This window comes from Entelurus aequoreus, linkage group LG27 (genome assembly GCF_033978785.1).
Source record: "Entelurus aequoreus isolate RoL-2023_Sb linkage group LG27, RoL_Eaeq_v1.1, whole genome shotgun sequence".
Classification (NCBI taxonomy): domain Eukaryota; kingdom Metazoa; phylum Chordata; class Actinopteri; order Syngnathiformes; family Syngnathidae; genus Entelurus; species Entelurus aequoreus.
Window position 1 is genome coordinate 27534083 of NC_084757.1, and position 17385 is coordinate 27551467.

At 36.7% G+C, this 17385-nt stretch overlaps 2 protein-coding genes across 3 annotated transcripts in view; both read left to right on the top strand.

The window, feature by feature from the left end:
- LOC133644513 (retinoic acid receptor RXR-gamma-B-like) overlaps positions 1 to 13686 on the top strand; it is a 142141-nt gene extending 128455 nt beyond the window's left edge. The window contains exons 8-11 of one of the 2 annotated variants that reach the window (XM_062039044.1): positions 3149 to 3281; positions 8543 to 8634; positions 13052 to 13157; positions 13241 to 13686. In XM_062039044.1, coding sequence (XP_061895028.1) covers positions 3149 to 3281; positions 8543 to 8634; positions 13052 to 13157; positions 13241 to 13388 — 479 coding nt within the window. In that variant the 3' untranslated portion in view covers positions 13389 to 13686. The remainder of the gene's footprint in view (positions 1 to 3148; positions 3282 to 8542; positions 8635 to 13051; positions 13158 to 13240) is intronic. The other variant, XM_062039045.1, reaches the window with a different exon arrangement.
- Positions 13687 to 13951: 265 nt separating this feature from the next.
- The window catches only part of LOC133644754 (LIM homeobox transcription factor 1-alpha-like), a 34164-nt gene continuing 30730 nt past the window's right edge, over positions 13952 to 17385 (top strand). The window contains exons 1-2 of the mRNA XM_062039479.1: positions 13952 to 14024; positions 14139 to 14322. Of these exons, the coding sequence (XP_061895463.1) occupies positions 14141 to 14322 (182 nt within the window). The 5' untranslated portion in view covers positions 13952 to 14024; positions 14139 to 14140. The remainder of the gene's footprint in view (positions 14025 to 14138; positions 14323 to 17385) is intronic.

Sequence of the window (17385 nt, forward strand, 5' to 3'; positions counted from 1 at the left end):
ATACATACATGTCAGATATGGATTATAATTTGGGGGTTTGGAACCCTCCAAATGACTCTGTTGTTATTAACAACAACAAAAAATCTAAAGTAAAAAACTTTTTCCCATTCATGACCTTATCCAACATCAGCACTGTATATAGTTTCAATAACAAGGCACTGCTTACAGAAACATTACATTTTGAGATTTTTGCTGCATGCTTTCAAGTTTGAAAAAAAGCGCCATCTGGTGGACAGATATAAAGATGAAAACTTCATACCCAGGAGTCCAGGGGTCAGCATCCCAAAATGTTGAAAGCGCCGTATTGGACCAAAAATACAACAACAACAAAATCTGCCTGGAGCCGCAAAAAATTATAAGCCTTGTATAAGTGTTATAATGAAGGCAACACATGATGTAGGTGTCTATATTAGCCTACTATCAAAATGACTATGTGTCGCAGGCTGATGCAAATCTTTGTTGACAGAAATGTTGAAACGTAATATTTATTCCACACATTTTTACAACATTAGAAATCATTAGTAAAATGGACGCTTCTCAGAGGGTGAGATAACTCCTCGAAATTACTGGCTTAGAATTACCAAAGGTATAGATGTGTGTGTCCAAGTTAAAGGAAATGGCAGGCTGTCTTCTTCTAATGGATTTACTACAATCTTTGCCAGCTGGGTAACGTTTGCTGTGGTCTGGAACGACATGGCACACAAATAACTATCTGAAATTAAGCCAATATTACATACAGATAATGTGTCATGCATGAGACATGCAAATATAAATTGAATTAAGAGGACTTAAAGGAAATTAAATGAGCTCAAATATAGCTACAAACGAAGCATAATGATGCAATATGTACATATAGCTAGCCTAAATAGCATGTTAGCATCGATTAGGTTGCAGTCAAGCACTGACCAAATATGCCCGATTAGCACTCCACACAAGTCAATAACATCAACAAAGCTCACCTGTGTGCCTTCACGCACAGCATTAAAAGTTTGGTGGGCAAAATGAGACAAAAAAAGGAGTGGCATAAAACACGTCTTAGAAAGTCGGAGAAAGTTGCACATGTAAACAAACTATGGTGAGTTCAAGGATCGCTGAAATTAGTAGGACTAAACGGTGTGTTTAATGTAAACAGTGGGATTTCTAACAATTAGGGAGGTTTGTGTCATGTTTGTCCTCCTACAGAAACCATATTAAAATAAAAAATATTTCTTTTCCCTCATCTTTTTTTTTCATTTTTCATACATTTTTGAAAAAGCTCCAGAGAGCCACTATAGGGTTTGCCGCCCCCCGCAATAGTCCAAATTGAAACCTATAAAAAGATATCGCATTGTTTTGGAAAAAAAGTGTGAAAAGACAAATGTGGGATCAAAAATGGCATTTTAAATTGGACAATCTATCGCTTTTTTATGTAGGAATTTTATAAAGATTTACCAAATGAATAACACCAGTAGTTCAATTGGACTTATAGTCATTAAAAAAAGCCAACATCGTTTTTAAAGAAAACTGAATGGCACAAAATGTCCCCTCTGAAGGGTTACTTACACTTGTTGAATTGTGGTCAGGGTAGTTGCTCAGTCACAAGCAGCTCTTTGGCGCCGCCCTAGTGGCTACCTGGAGCTTTTTTTCAAATTTATGAGAATGGAAAAAGATGGGGACAACATATACTTTTTGTTTTAATGTGGTTTCTGTAGGAGGACAAACATGACACAAACTTTCCCAATCGTTAGAAATCCCACTCTTTACAGTAAACATGCTTCACTGATGAGAGTATTTGGCGCGCGCCATTTTGTCCTGATTTCGGGCAGTCCTTGAACGCACCGTAGTTTGTTTGCATGTACAACTTTCCTTGACGCTGCCACAGAAAGACGTGTTTTATGCCACTCCTTCTTTGTCTCTATTTGTCCACTAAACGTTTTATGATGTGCGTAAGTCCACAAAGGTGAGCTTTGTTGATGTTATTGACTTGTGTGGAGTGCTAACGGGGCATATTCGGTCAGTGCATGACTGCAAGCTAATCGATGCTAACATGCTATTTAGGCTAGCTGTATGTACATATTGCATCATTATGCTTCGTATTTTAGGTATATTTGAGCTCATTTTATTTATCTTTTACATTTTATTCAACTTGAACACACACATCTATACCTTTGGCCATTATAAGCCAGTCATTTCCAGGAGTTATCTCACCCTCTGATAAGCCTCTTTTTTAGTAATGTTTTCCAATGTTGTAAAAATGTGTAGAATAAATATTGAATTTCAACATTTCTGCCAACGAAGATTTGCATCAGCCCGCGACACATAGGCATTTTGATAGTAGGCTAATGTAGACACTTGCATCATGTTAAAGTTAAAGTACCAATGATAGTCACACACACACACTAGGTGTGGTGAAATGTGCCCTCTGCATTTGACCCATCCCCTTGTTCCACCCCCTGAGAGGTGAGGGGAGCAGTGAGCAGCAGCGGTGGCCGCGCCCGGGAATAATTTTGGTGATATAAGGCCCAAGCTGTTTGTTTACATGTTTTTTTTTATTTCTCTTTGCTATTTGGGCTTATTGGACCCTAATTAGAATAAAAAATTAAGAATAATCTTTTTATATGATGTACTTAGTTCATAAGTAACAAACGTGTACTTCATGTGTAGTGACATGCTAATTCTTATTTTTACACTTTTTTTTTTCCAAATTCCATTGTATGTTATACTCTTCTGACACCACCAGATGACAGCATAAGTGTTCACATAAGCGGCCATAAGACCCCAATTTTGGAAATAAGAGCTGAAAGGTGCTGTCCACGCATGTGGCCAACTAAGCCTTTAGAGGTTAACCCCCAATTCCAACCCTTGATGCTGAGTGCCAAGCAGGGAGGTAATGGGTCCCATTTTTATAGTCTTGGTATGACTCGGCCGGGGTTTTGAACTCACAACCTTCTGATCTCAGAGCGTGTGTTCCCTTCATTTTAACACTATAAAAGGCTTTACATTTTTTGCAGCTTTAGACAGATTTTTTTTTTTTGTATTTTTGGTCCAATATGGCTCTTTCAACATTTTGGGTTGCCAACCCCTGATTTAGCCAAATGGCGCAGTGGACGCCAAAATAACGGTTGAGGCAGCACTGACATCTGCTGGTGTCTTCTCTTGTGTACGCTAGGCTGGAACGAGCTGCTCATCGCGTCTTTCTCCCATCGCTCAGTCACGGTGAAAGACGGCATCCTGTTGGCCACGGGCCTCCACGTCCACAGGAGCAGCGCCCACAGTGCTGGGGTAGGCTCCATCTTTGATAGGTAAGGAACGACAGCGAAATGTTGATAAATGTTGCTGAGGCACACTCTTATTGCAGGATGGACTTGTTTTATTTGGACTACTACTAGTGATACCAGGGGTGTCAAACGTACGGCCCGGCCCGCGGACAGGTTTTATCCGGCCCGCGGGATGAGTTCGCTAAGTATAAAAATTAACCTGAAATTTTTGAATGAAAGAAACAGCTGTTTTAAATGTGTCCACTAGATGTCGCAATAGCAATTCTTTGTATCTTTGTAGATGATGCAACATATGTAAAAAATAAACCACATGATACTTCTAGACCTCCACCCCAGATCCCACCTCACTCCTACCCACTTCTCTAAAGTGGGCTGGCTCAAGGTGGAGGACAGAGTTAAACAACTTGCACTGAGCCTGGTCTATAAAATCCGCTACACCTCCCTGATACCGAAGTACATGTCAAACTACTTCCTTAACGTAAATGACCGCCATAACCACAACACCAGGGGGTGCTCCACTAACCACGTTCAACCCAGATTCCGAACTAACAAAGGTCTTAACTCATTCTCTTTCTATGCCACATCAATGTGGAATGCGCTCCCAACAGGTATAAAAGAAAGGGCATCTCTATCCTCCTTCAAAACCGCAATAAAAGTTCACCTCCAGGCAGCTACAACCCTAAACTAACACCCTCCCCGGATTGCTAATAATCAAATGTAAACAATCAAATGCAGATACTTTTTCTTTTTCTTATGCCTTCTGATCTCTCTCTCTCTCTCTCTCTCTCTCTCTCTCTCTCTCTCTCTCTCTCTCTCTCTCTCTCTATGTCCACTACTTGATGTCCATACCCCCCCCCCCACCCCCCCCCTCCACACCCCTGATTGTAAATAATGTAAATAATTCAATGTGATTATCTTGTGTGATGACTGTATTATGATGATAGTATATATGATAGTATATATCTGTATCATGAATCAATTTAAGTGGACCCCGACTTAAACAAGTTGAAAAACTTATTCGGGTGTTACCATTTAGTGGTCAATTGTACGGAATATGTACTTCACTGTGCAACCTACTAATAAAAGTCTCAATCAATCAATCAATCAATCTTAGTATATCAGTCGAGGACAATGAGCAAACTACATAAATAACATCCTATAATTTGATTTTGATATCATTTTTTTTATTTTGATAAATTGAAAATTAACATCAATGAGCAATGAGTTGACTGATGAACATTATCACATAATTTATTCAGAAAGTATAAATAACGGCAAATAAAGATAGAAAACTATTAACCGCAACCTGTACGTGTAAAAAAAACAACAACATTATTATTTGTACATTTTCAGAATGTGCTTGTTCTATTTTTAAACAAAGAAAACAATCTGAAGTTGTCTTTATTTTTAACTTATCGTGCCGTGATTTTATCAGCCCGGCCCACTTGGAAGTAGATTTTTCTCCATGTGGCCCCCCATCTAAAATGAGTTTGACACCCCTGATGTACACTGATACATACACTGATGTATTTTTCAAAATTCAACATCAAAACTTATTTTTCTGTTTCAAAGGTTGTTTTTTTTAGCATAATTGGAGCGAGGTTAACAAGTTTTTTTACATTTTATTTCATAATGATCTACAGTGCATGAGAAAGCGTAGAGGGGAAAAAAACAGCTTTGACCACATGTTTATTTTATAAACAAGTGTAATACCCAACACGGCAGCAACAGAGTCAACGATGGAATAGTGGTGCAAAATTGCTCAGTCAGCATAAATCAGTGTATTGTAAACAACAGCAAGTGTAACACCAACATTTTAAAGCGCACACAGAGGTACAAATAATTAGATGCTGACCACTCACAATACTTCAAATGCAGCTTCTACCGTGTTATATCAGGAGGTTGCCTACAGCCACACAATGTTTTTCTACCCTATTTAGAAATCAGCGTTTTTTTAGAACACGCAACTTTAGCAGACATGGCGGATCATTTATGGCAATACAGTCGCAATGGCATCAAGGGAACAGTATCATAGCACATATTTTTGCCAGGAAGTTGCCTGCCAGCCAACAAACACACAAACTACAAAACCGTTTTTGATCTGAATTTAGTTCATAATTCAGTCTTCCACAAAAAAAAAAATCTGTCAAGATCAGGGGTGTCAAACTCGTTTTAATTGAGGGCCATATCGCAGTTATGTTTGCCCTCAGAGGGCCGCTTCTAACAGTGAATGATATTATTGCACAATTACCTATGCATTCGATTATTTTTTTAATGTACAATGTAATAAAACATGTGTAGATTTTACAGTAAAAAAAACTGACAAGTCAGTTGCAAAAATTGTACCTTAACATTTGCAGTGTTTTTTTCAGCATGTTATTGTAAATGGTTAAAAAAGTACCACTGTTTTTCACGGTACAAAACTGGCAGCTCAGTTGATATAATTTTACTGTAAAATTTACAGTGTTTTTTTTACTGTAAATATAAAACTGCATTTTTACAGTAAAATTCCGGCAACTTAGCTGCCGGATTTTACCGTAAAAAGGACAACTGTAGATTTTACCGTGTACTATTGTGAGTAGCAAAACAGTACCACCGTTTTTTACAGTAAAAAACTGGCAGCTCAGTTGATAAAATGTTACTGTAAAATTTACAATGTTTTTTTACTGTAAATATAAAACTGCATTTTTACAGTAAAATTCTGGCAACCTAGCTGCCGGATTTTATCGTAAAAAGGACAACTGTAGATTTTACCGTGTACTATTGTGAATCGCAAAACAGTACCACCGTTTTTTACTGTAAAAAACTGGCAGCTCAGTTGACAAAATTTTACTGTAAAATTTACAGTGTTTTTTTACAGTAAATATAAAACTGCATTTTTACAGTAAAATTCTGGCAACTTAGCTGCCGGATTTTACCGTAAAAAGGACAACTGTAGATTTTACCGTGTACTATTGTAAATAGCGAAACAGTACCACCGTTTTTTACATTAAAAAACTAGCAGCTCAGTTGATAAAATGTTACTATAAAATGTACAATGTTTTTTTACTGTAAATATAAAACTGCATTTTTACAGTAAAATTCTGCCAACTTAGCTGCCGGATTTTACCGTAAAAAGGACAACTGTAGATTTTACCGTGTACTATTGTGAATCGCAAAACAGTACCACCGTTTTTTACAGTAAAAAACTGGCAGCTCAGTTGATAAAATGTTACTGTAAAATTTACAATGTTTTTTTACTGTAAATATAAAACTGCATTTTTACAATAAAATTCTGGCAACCTAGCTGCCGGATTTTATCGTAAAAAGGACAACTGTAGATTTTACCGTGTACTATTGTGAATCGCAAAACAGTACCACCGTTTTTTACTGTACAAAACTGGCAGCTCAGTTGACAAAATTTTACTCTAAAATTTACAGTGTTTTTTTACAGTAAATATAAAACTGCATTTTTAACAGTAAAATTCTGGCAAATTAGCTGCCGGATTTTACCGTAAAAAGGACAACTGTAGATTTTACCGTGTACTATTGTAAATAGCGAAACAGTACCACCGTTTTTTACATTAAAAAACTGGCAGCTCAGTTGATAAAATGTTACTATAAAATGTACAATGTTTTTTTACTGTAAATATAAAACTGCATTTTTACAGTAAAATTCTGCCAACTTAGCTGCCGGAAATTTCCCGTAAAAAGGACAACTGTAGATTTTACAGTGTACTGTTGTAAATAGCGAAACAGTAACACCGTTTTTTACAGTAAAAAACTGGCAGCTCAGTTGATAAAATGTTACAGTAAAATGTACAATGTTTTTCTACTGTAAATATAAAACTGCATTTTTACAGTAAAATTCTGGCATCTTAGCTGCCAAATTTTACCTTAAAAAGGACAACTGTAGATTTTACCGTGTGCTATTGTGAATCGCAAAACAGAACCACCGTTTTTTACTGTACAAAACTGGCAGCTCAGTTGGCAAAATTTTACTGTAAAATTTACAGTGTTTTTTTACAGTAAATATAAAACTGCATTTTTAACAGTAAAATTCTGGCAAATTAGCTGCCGGATTTTACCGTAAAAAGGACAACTGTAGATTTTACCGTGTACTATTGTAAATAGCGAAACAGTACCACCGTTTTTTACATTAAAAAACTGGCAGCTCAGTTGATAAAATGTTACTATAAAATGTACAATGTTTTTTTACTGTAAATATAAAACTGCATTCTTACAGTAAAATTCTGCCAACTTAGCTGCCGGAAATTTCCCGTAAAAAGGACAACTGTAGATTTTACAGTGTACTGTTGTAAATAGCGAAACAGTAACACCGTTTTTTACAGTAAAAAACTGGCAGCTCAGTCGATCAAATTTTACTGTAAAATGTACAATGTTTTTTTACTGTCAATATAAAACTGAATTTTTACAGTAAAATTCTGGCATCTTAGCTGCCAAATTTTACCTTAAAAAGGACAACTGTAGATTTTACCGTGTGCTATTGTGAATCGCAAAACAGAACCACTGTTTTTTACTGTAAAAAACTGGCAGCTCAGTTGATAAAATTTTACTGTAAAAATGTTTTTTTACTGTAAATATAAAACTGCATTTTTACAGTAAAATTCTGGCAACTAAGCTGCCGGATTTTACCGTAAAAACGACCTTGACCATGACCATGTACTATTGTGAATAGCAAAACAGTACCACCGTTAAAATGCTGCCAGTAAAAAACTGGCAGCATTTTATGGTCAAAAAAAAGTGGTGGTACTTTTTTTCATGTACAGTAAAATGCTGTAAAACCATAGTCAATTTCATAAAGTCGCTGTGAAAGCTATTTATCAAATTTGACAATTTGATGAATAACTTGCTTTGAAATCACAAGTCAAGCAGATAAAAAGTATTTATTTGTAGTTTAACAAGAACATTGTTTGAATGTATGATCATATATTTGTTACATTATAATATTTATGTGCGATTACATTGAGTACTTGTATTTTTTCTGTCAAAATGGAAAAATCTAATACATTTAGTAAGAAAATATAAAGTACTTTAATGACGCATATTATTTCCAGGCTTTTGAGGGCCAAATAAAATAAAATCTGGCCCCCGGGCCTTGAGTTTGACACCTGTGGTCTAGATTGAAGTAGATACTTTTTAGGCCTTTTCAGGTACTTTTTATAAACACATAACCAATGGTAATAATTTAATTTGTATATCAATTTTAGTTGTATATTTAGGGGACCGCTGCCTTGAGTCCAACCATCCACAGCTTCTCTAAGTGCGCTTGATCTCCTTTGCAGGGTCCTAACGGAGCTGGTGTCCAAAATGAAAGACATGCAGATGGATAAAACCGAGCTCGGCTGTTTGCGAGCCATCGTCCTCTTTAACCCAGGTCAGTGCCTTCACCAAAACCCAGGTTAGTTGTTTCTTCAAATCACCATTTCACCTCCATATCCTTTACTGGAGTAAGATATTTGGGTAAGAGTACCTTTTACATTTTGAACCGATACATTACCTAGGAATCGATTTCGTTTGCGTCAATAAATGTTAATTGAATAATAATATTATGGTAAATGTGTTGTCAAGTTGTAATATCTGTTTTTTATTGCATTTATGAGTCTCATTTGCACATATTATATAGTAGACTTTGCATGCAGTTGCTATTCCAAGACATTGGATGGCAGTAGTGTATAGACGAGTGTATATGCGGTGTGTTGCTTTAGCCAGGAAGTAGTCTTTGCCATTAAGCTAATGCCGGTCTTATCTTATATTGTGCCTTACAATGTTTGTAATGTAAGTATTGTACTTATTACACACCAGCTGTGTTTGGGTTCTAGTTTTTATTACCAAATTCGAAGGAGTTGTACACGCCATGTAAAATTGCCCATGCTAATCAGTAGCACGTAAATGGAAAAGCCAATGTAAATTAGCACCAAGCTAGCTCATTATGGAAACGTGTAGCCTTGCTTTACGTCAATGTTTTCTATGAGGCATATTTGTTTGCAACATTACCTAGAGCAGGGGTCACCAACCTTTTTGAAAGCAAGAGCTACTTCTTGGGTAGTGATTAATGCGAAGGGCTACCAGTTTGATACACACTTAAATAAATTGCCAGAAATAGCCAATTTGCTCAATTTACCTTTAACTCTATGTTATTATTAATAATTAATGATATTTACACTTAATTCAACGGTTTAAAAGAGGAGAAAACACGAAAAAAATGACAATTACATTTTGAAACATAGTTTATCTTCAATTTCGACTCTTTAAAATTCAAAATTCAACCGAAAAAAAGAAGAGAATAAGAATTTGAATCTTTTTGAAAAAATTAAAAAAATAATTTATGGAACATCATTAGTAATTTTTCCTGATTAAGATTAATTTTAGAATTTTGATGACATGTTTTAAATAGGTTAAAATCCAATCTGCACTTTGTTAGAATATATAACGAATTGGGAATATATAACGAATTGGACCAAGCTATATTTCTAACAAAGACAAATCATTATTTCTTCTAGATTTTCCAGAACAAAAATTTTAAAAGAAATTCAAAAGACTTTGAAATAAGATTTAAATTTTATTCTACAGATTTTCTAGATTTGCCAGAATAATTTTTTTGAATTTTAATCATAATAAGTTTGAAGAAATATTTCACAAATATTCTTCGTCGAAAAAACAGAAGCTAAAATGAAGAATTAAATTAAAATTTATTTATTATTCTTTACAATAAAAAAAATAAATTTACTTGAACATTGATTTAAATTGTCAGGAAAGAAGAGGAAGGTATTTAAAAGGTAAAAAGGTATATGTGTTTAAAAATCCTAAAAATCATTTTTAAGGTTGTATTTTTTCTCTAAAATTGTCTTTCTGAAAGTTATAAGAAGCAAAGTAAAAAAAATAATGAATTTATTTAAACAAGTGAAGACCAAGTCTTTAAAATATTTTCTTGGATTTCCAAATTCTATTTGAGTTTTGTCTCTCTTAGAATTAAAAATGTCGGGCAAAGCGAGACCAGCTTGCTAGTAAATAAATACAATTTAAAAAATAGAGGCAGCTCGCTGGTAAGTGCTGCTATTTGAGCTATTTTTAGAACAGGCCAGCGGGCTACTCATCTGGTCCTTACGGGCTACCCGGTGCCCGCGGGCACCGCGTTGGTGACCCCTGACCTAGAGGTATTAGAGATATTATTAACATATATCCTACTTCATATATCCTACTCCCTGAATCAATCCAGCGTCTAAAAGTGGGTTCTGTTGTAGATCACTTTGCAGGACTTCTTCTAAAATACTCACAAAAAATGACACATACTGTATTATTGTCCACCGTATTTTACAAAACATAACAAAACGCCATAGATAGGAGCATTGATAGCATGAATGTGGAGGGAAATGAGTGTCTCCAGTAGGGATGTAATGATATGAAAACTTCATATCAGGGTTATCGTTATTATCACGATGTAGTTGAATGTGCTCAAAAACTGCTTATGCACACTGAAATCTTTTGACCAAGTTTTTTAAAGAACTAAAATAAATAGACACACTGTTAGAAAATTAGGCTTCTCTAATAGAGTTTTAGTCGTAGTATGTTTTTCTACTTTAGCACTTTAAGATTTATGCAAATTAAAAATTTATAATTTCTGGGGGGCGTTGTTTCATCCTATTCTGTTCAGCGGTCATTGAACGCACCGTGAAAACACCTCTGTCTCATAATCCTCGATCACTCACATTAAGCGAGCACAACTTGTAGGTTCAATGTGCACAATCGAATGTCCTCGTTTCTCAGACAGCATTTTGTTTATATAAGTTTAAATTAAGGTTTGTTGTGTCTTAATGGGGAATGATATCAATGTCTCTTGTTTTCATGTAGGCATTTACGCTAGCAAGCTGGCGACAGTCAGTCTGTGAGTTTATCAATGTGTAGTGATCAATCACGTTTTATTCTCGATAATTTTTATTTAAAACGGTAACAGTAATTGTTGGACATTTTACCGCAGTTATTATTACTGTTTATCATTAGATCCCTAGTCTCCATGGGGACAGCTGTGTAGTACACGCAAAAACCTCATTTTAAATATGGCGGCCCGCACCAATGTTAGCATGGTATTTTACAAAACCCAAAACCAGTGAAGTTGGCACGTTGTGTAAATGGTAAATAAAAACAGAATACAATGATTTGAAAATCCTTTTCAACTTATATTCAATTGAATAGACTACAAAGACAAGATACTTAACGTTCGAACTGGTGAACTGGTGTTATTTTTTGCAAATATTGGCTCATTTGGAATTTGATGCCTGCAACATGTTTCAAAAAAGCTGGCACAAGTGGCAAAAAAGACTGAGAAAGTTGAGGAATGTTCATCCCACAGATGAACAAACTAATTGGGAACAGGTGGGTGCCATGATTGGGTATAAAAGCAGCTTCCATGAAATGCTCAATCATTCACAAACAAGGATGGGGCGAAGGTCACCACTTTGTGAACAAATGTGTGAGCAAATTGTCGAACAGTTTGAGAACAACATTTCTCAACGAGCTATTGCAAGGAATTTAGGGATTTCACCATCTACGGTCTGTAATATCATCAAAAGGTTCAGAGAATCCGGAGAAATCACTGCACGTAAGCGGCAAAGCCGTGACCTTCGATCCCTCAGGCGGTACTGCATCAAAAAGCGACACCAGTGTGTAAAGGACATCACCACATGGGCTCAGGAACACTTCAGAAAAGCACTGTCAGTAACTACAGTTCGTCGCTACATCTGTAAGTGCAAGTTAAAACTCTACTATGCAAAGCGAAAGACATTTATCAACAACACCCAGAAACGCCGCCATCTAAGATGTACTGATGCAAAGTGTAAAAATGTTCTGTAGTCCACATTTCAACTTGTTTTTGGAAACTGTGGACGTTGTGTCCACCGGAACAAAGAGGAAAAGAACTATCCGGATTGTTGTTGGCGCAAAGTTCAAAAGCCAGCATCTGTGATGGTATGGGGGTGTATTAGTGCCCAAGGCATGGGTAACTTGCACATCTGTGAAGGCACCAATAATGCTGAAAGGTACATACAGGTTTTGGAGCAACATATGTTGCCATCCAAGCAACGTTATCATGGACGCCCCTGCTTATTTCAGCAAGACAATGCCAAGCCACGTGTTACAACAGCGTGGCTTCATAGTAAAAGAGTGCGGGTACTAGACTGGCCTGCCTGTAGTCCAGACCTGTCTCCCATTGAAAATGTGTGGCGCATATATGAAGCCTAAAATACCACAACGGAGACCCCCGGACTGTTGAACAACTTAAGCTGTACATCAAGCAAGAATGGGAAAGAATTCCACCTGAAAAGCTTCAAAAATTGGTCTCCTCAGTTCCCAAACGTTTACTGGGTGTTGTTTAAAGGAAAGGCCATGTAACACAGTGGTAAAAATACCCCTGTACCAACTTTTTTGCAATGTGTTGCTGCCATTAAATTCTAAGTTAATGATTATTTGCAAAAAAAAATAAGAGTCTCAGTTCGAACATTAAATATATTGTCTTTGCAGTCTATTCAATTAAATATAAGTTGAAAAGGATTTGCAAATCATTGTATTCTGTTTTTATTTACGAGTTACACAACGTGCCTTCTTCACTGGTTTTGGGTTTTTTAGTAGATCACATGCAACGCACACAATTTTATAGTTTTAGCACTTGTTAGCTGGACCTTATTAGATCAGGCCCTATTTCATTATCAAAGTCATGGTGTATACAAAGTTGTTTGATACAGTATGAGTGTTAAAGTTTGGTTCTCCAGTTAACTCCTGCTTCCAATTGATTCTATCAGATGCCAAAGGTCTGTCAAACCCAATGGAGGTGGAGGGACTGAGAGAAAAGGTCTACGCCTCATTGGAGTCCTACACCAAACAGAAATATCCAGACCAACCGGGCAGGTATAAAAGAAAACCACAACACTGGCGCACATTTTTTGTAAAATAAGCAATACTGTATTTACTTAGTATATTGTGTGGGTCAGGTTCGCCAAGCTCCTGCTCCGACTGCCCGCCCTGCGCTCCATCGGCCTCAAGTGCTTGGAACACCTGTTCTTCTTCAAGCTGATCGGGGACACGCCCATAGACACCTTCCTCATGGAGATGCTGGAGGCGCCGCATCAGATCACATGACCCATGCCCCCCCCCCCGCCCCCACCTCCCGCCCTCACTTGTAAATAGCTGCCCTCTCTCCCCACTTTGTCGGCCATGTCAAGATGACTTTGGGAGGGCGGGGACAAAAGACTCTTAAATTGTAAAGTTGAAGATTTTATAACAATTCCCCCCCCCCGGAAAAAAAACAACTTGTAATTATATCTGAAATTATGGAGGACGGTTTGAATAGCATTCATTTGTAAATAGTTTATTCAGGCCACATTTGAAAAGGAATCAGATTTTATTCATAGAGTAATTGTATTAAATAAAATAAAATAAAAATCACTATTTTTTTTTTTGCCATCTTTTTGAACGACAGGCCAATTGTTATGTGTAGTTCCACTGTTGACCACCAGAGAGCGCCAGCCGTGCCAGGCGTGGGGGTGGTGCTCTGGTAAAGAAAGGTAATTGTATCTTCACATGGAGCAAGTCTCTCTCTCTCTCTCTCTCTCTCTCTCTCTCTCTCTCTTTCTATCTCTCTGCTTGTCCCGTTGTCAGGCTAATTGATGGAAAGTCCAAAGAGGGGATAAGAAAGTTGGAGAAGGAGAAGAAGCAGCAGCTTTGCACCAGCTGGAGATGCTCTAAAGAGGAAGACTCACATTTAAAAAAAAAAAGGTACGGACACTTTTTCCACATGAATTGAAATAGTTGTACTGGATTTTTAAACATTTTTTATAATGTATTATTGTAAACAAACATGTGGTGCATTTCCTGGCGTTCTTTGTGTAGACATGCAGCACAGGCCCGTTTGTGCGGGCTGCCACAGGCCCATCACAAACAGGTTCCTGCTCCAGGTCACCACCAACGGCCTCTGGCACGAAGCGTGTGCTCGCTGTGCGGCGTGCGGGGACGCGCTGCGGCACTCGTGCTTCGTGCGGGACCAGCGACTGTACTGCAAGAGACACTATGCAGAGTAAGTGCTCACTTTTTAGTAAATCGTACACATTTTGGGGGGTATTATAGACACTTGAAACGCTTTCAAATGCTGCACTTTCACTATATTAGTGAAAGTAAATTAGCTTTGCATAGTTATTACATTTTGTTATTACGCATTGGCTTATTTACACGTTTATTGTGCCTTTATAAAGATGATAATGCTCAGTTTGATTGGGGCTAACGTTTTTGAACGAGAATATTCACTATTGTGTTTTGCATGTATTAGTGCAGTTCTACACCACTGCAACCTAGTGTTGTCCCGATACCAATATTTTGGTACCGGTATTATTAAATTATTTTGATACTTTTTGGTACTTTTCTAAATACAGGGGACCACAAAAAATGTCATTATTGGCTTTATTTTAACAAAAAATCTTAGGGTACATTAAAAATATGTTTCTTATTGCAAATTTGTCCTTAAATAAAATAGTGAACATACAAGACAACTTGTCTTTTAGTAGTAAGTAAGCAAACAAAGATTGCTAATTAGTCTGCTGACATATGCAGTAACGTATTGTGTAATTTTCCATTCTATTATTTTGTCAAAATTACGAGGGACAAACTGTAAAAATTGATTATAATCCACTTGTTTTTTTATTTTTTTATTAATCAATACAACAAAATAATACGCAATAATATAATTCCAATTCCAAAACCAAACCAGACCCAGCAACACTCAGAATAGCAATCAACAGAGCAATTGAGAGGACACACAAACATGACACAAAACAATCCAAAAGTAGTCAAACAAAAATGACAGTATCAATATTAATAACAATTCCAACATAGCAATGAGTAGATCTCCCTCATTGACATTATCATTACAGCCATTAATTTTTAAAAATAAAAACATTTAAATAAAGAAAAATAGTGTCACAGTGGCTTGCACTTGCATGACATCTCATGTCATTTATCATTCTATTATTTTGTCAACATTACGAGGGACATACTGTAAAAATGTATTATTAATCTACTTGTTCATTTACTGTTAATATCGGCTTACTTTCTCTTTTAACATGTTCTATCTACACTTCTTTTAAAATGTAATAATCACGTATTCTTCTGTTGTTTGATACTTTACATTAGTTTTGGATGATACCACACATTTGGGTATGAATCCGATACCAAGTAGTTACAGAATCACACATTGATCATATTCAAAGTCCTCATGTATCCAGGGACATATTTCCTCAGTTTATAAACATCCATCCATCCATTTTCTACCGCTTATCCCGTTCGGGGTCGCGGGGGGTGCTGGAGCCTATCTCAGCTGCATTCGGGCGGAAGGCCCACTGCTTAATATGTTTTGTGTTTATGCTTCACTGATGAGAGTATTTGGCGAGCGCCGTTTTGTCCCACTAATTTCAGCGGCCCTTGAACTCACCGTAGTTGTGTGGACTGTGACTCAACAGTTTGTTTACATGTACAACTTTCTCTGACGCTGCCACAGAAAGACGTGTTTTATGCCACTCCTGCTTTGTTTCATTTTGTCCACCAAATGTTTTATGCTGTGCGTGAATGCACAAAAGTGAGCTTTGTTGATGTCATTGACTTGTTGGAGTGCTAATCAGGCATATTTGGTCACTGCATGACTGCAAGCTAATCGATGCTAACATGCTATTTAGGCTAGCTGTATGTACAAATTGCATCATTATGCCTCGTTTGTAGGTATATTTGAGCTCATTCAATTTCCTTTACTTACCTGTATGCCCTCTTTAGTTAATGTTTCCATGTGTCATGACACATGATCTGTATGTTAAATTGGCTGCATTTCTTTGCATTTGTTGTGTGCCATGTTGATCCAGACCACAGCAAACGTTACCCAGCTTCCATTAGACCGTTTCCTTTCATTTGGACACACACGTCGATACCTTTGGCCATTCTAAGCCAGTCATTTCCAGAAGTTATCTCACCCTTTGAGAAGTGTTACTATAGTTTTTGAATGTTTTAAAAATATGTAGAATAAATATTACATTTCAACATTTCTGTCAACGAAGATTTGCGCCAGCCTGCGACACATAGTCATTTTGTTAGTAGGCTAATATAGCTAATTAGACACTTACATTGCCATCATTATAAGACTTATGCAAGTCTTTAAATTTTTTGAGGCTCCAGACAGATTACTTTTTTGTATGTTTTGGTCCAATATGGCTCTTTCAACATTTTGGGTTGCCGACCCCTGGTCTAGAGCTTCTCTGATTTGTGTTTTTGCAGTGGATTCCGAAAACAGCAGAGCACTGCTGTCATATATGGGTATTGTTTACAATTGAACCTATCATAGTACCAGATTGGTTGCCTTAAAAGCTCCCCGAACCGGAATGAAAAATGGAAAACATACAAATTATTGTTGAAAAAACATTGTCTTTTTTATTTTTACGAAATTTTGAGACAATCAAGTAGAACGGACAACAATGTAATTTTGAACAATTCTGTTTACTGTAGTAGTACCTCAACTTACATGCTTAGTTCGTTCTGTGACGGAGCTCTTAACTCTAAACACTTGTATCTCAATTTGACGTCTCCCATTTTAAGGAATTTAATTGGTGCCAAGCCAAAAAACTGCACAATTTTAACACGTAATGTGCCTTTATAAAAAGAAAAAAAAAACACTTTTAGATAACAAAATACTGTGTAATAACAATACAACAGAATGTACTACTAACAACTACAGTATTTTAATGAAGTAATATAGTAATAACGTTCAACATTTACCAAGGAGAGTGGACTTCTAGGGTCATCTCTTATTAGCTGCTTCTCTGCAAAAACACACTATCAGCAGCTTTTGCAAATTTTCATGGATAAATGTCTCCCGTTGAGATTATTTTGCCATTCTTGGCTGGTGTTGGACTTCATCTGCTTCAGTATGCTGCAGACTAGCAAGTCATACACCCGAATTGCTTCGCCAAGTCGTGTTTCTGATGATTTTGTCCTTTAATTCAATGAATATTGTCCACTTCTTCTCAGCACTGTGCTTCACACTCACTTTCTTCAAATATCCTCTATGACAGGAACACTGCTGTTTTTAGGAACCTACTCTAAG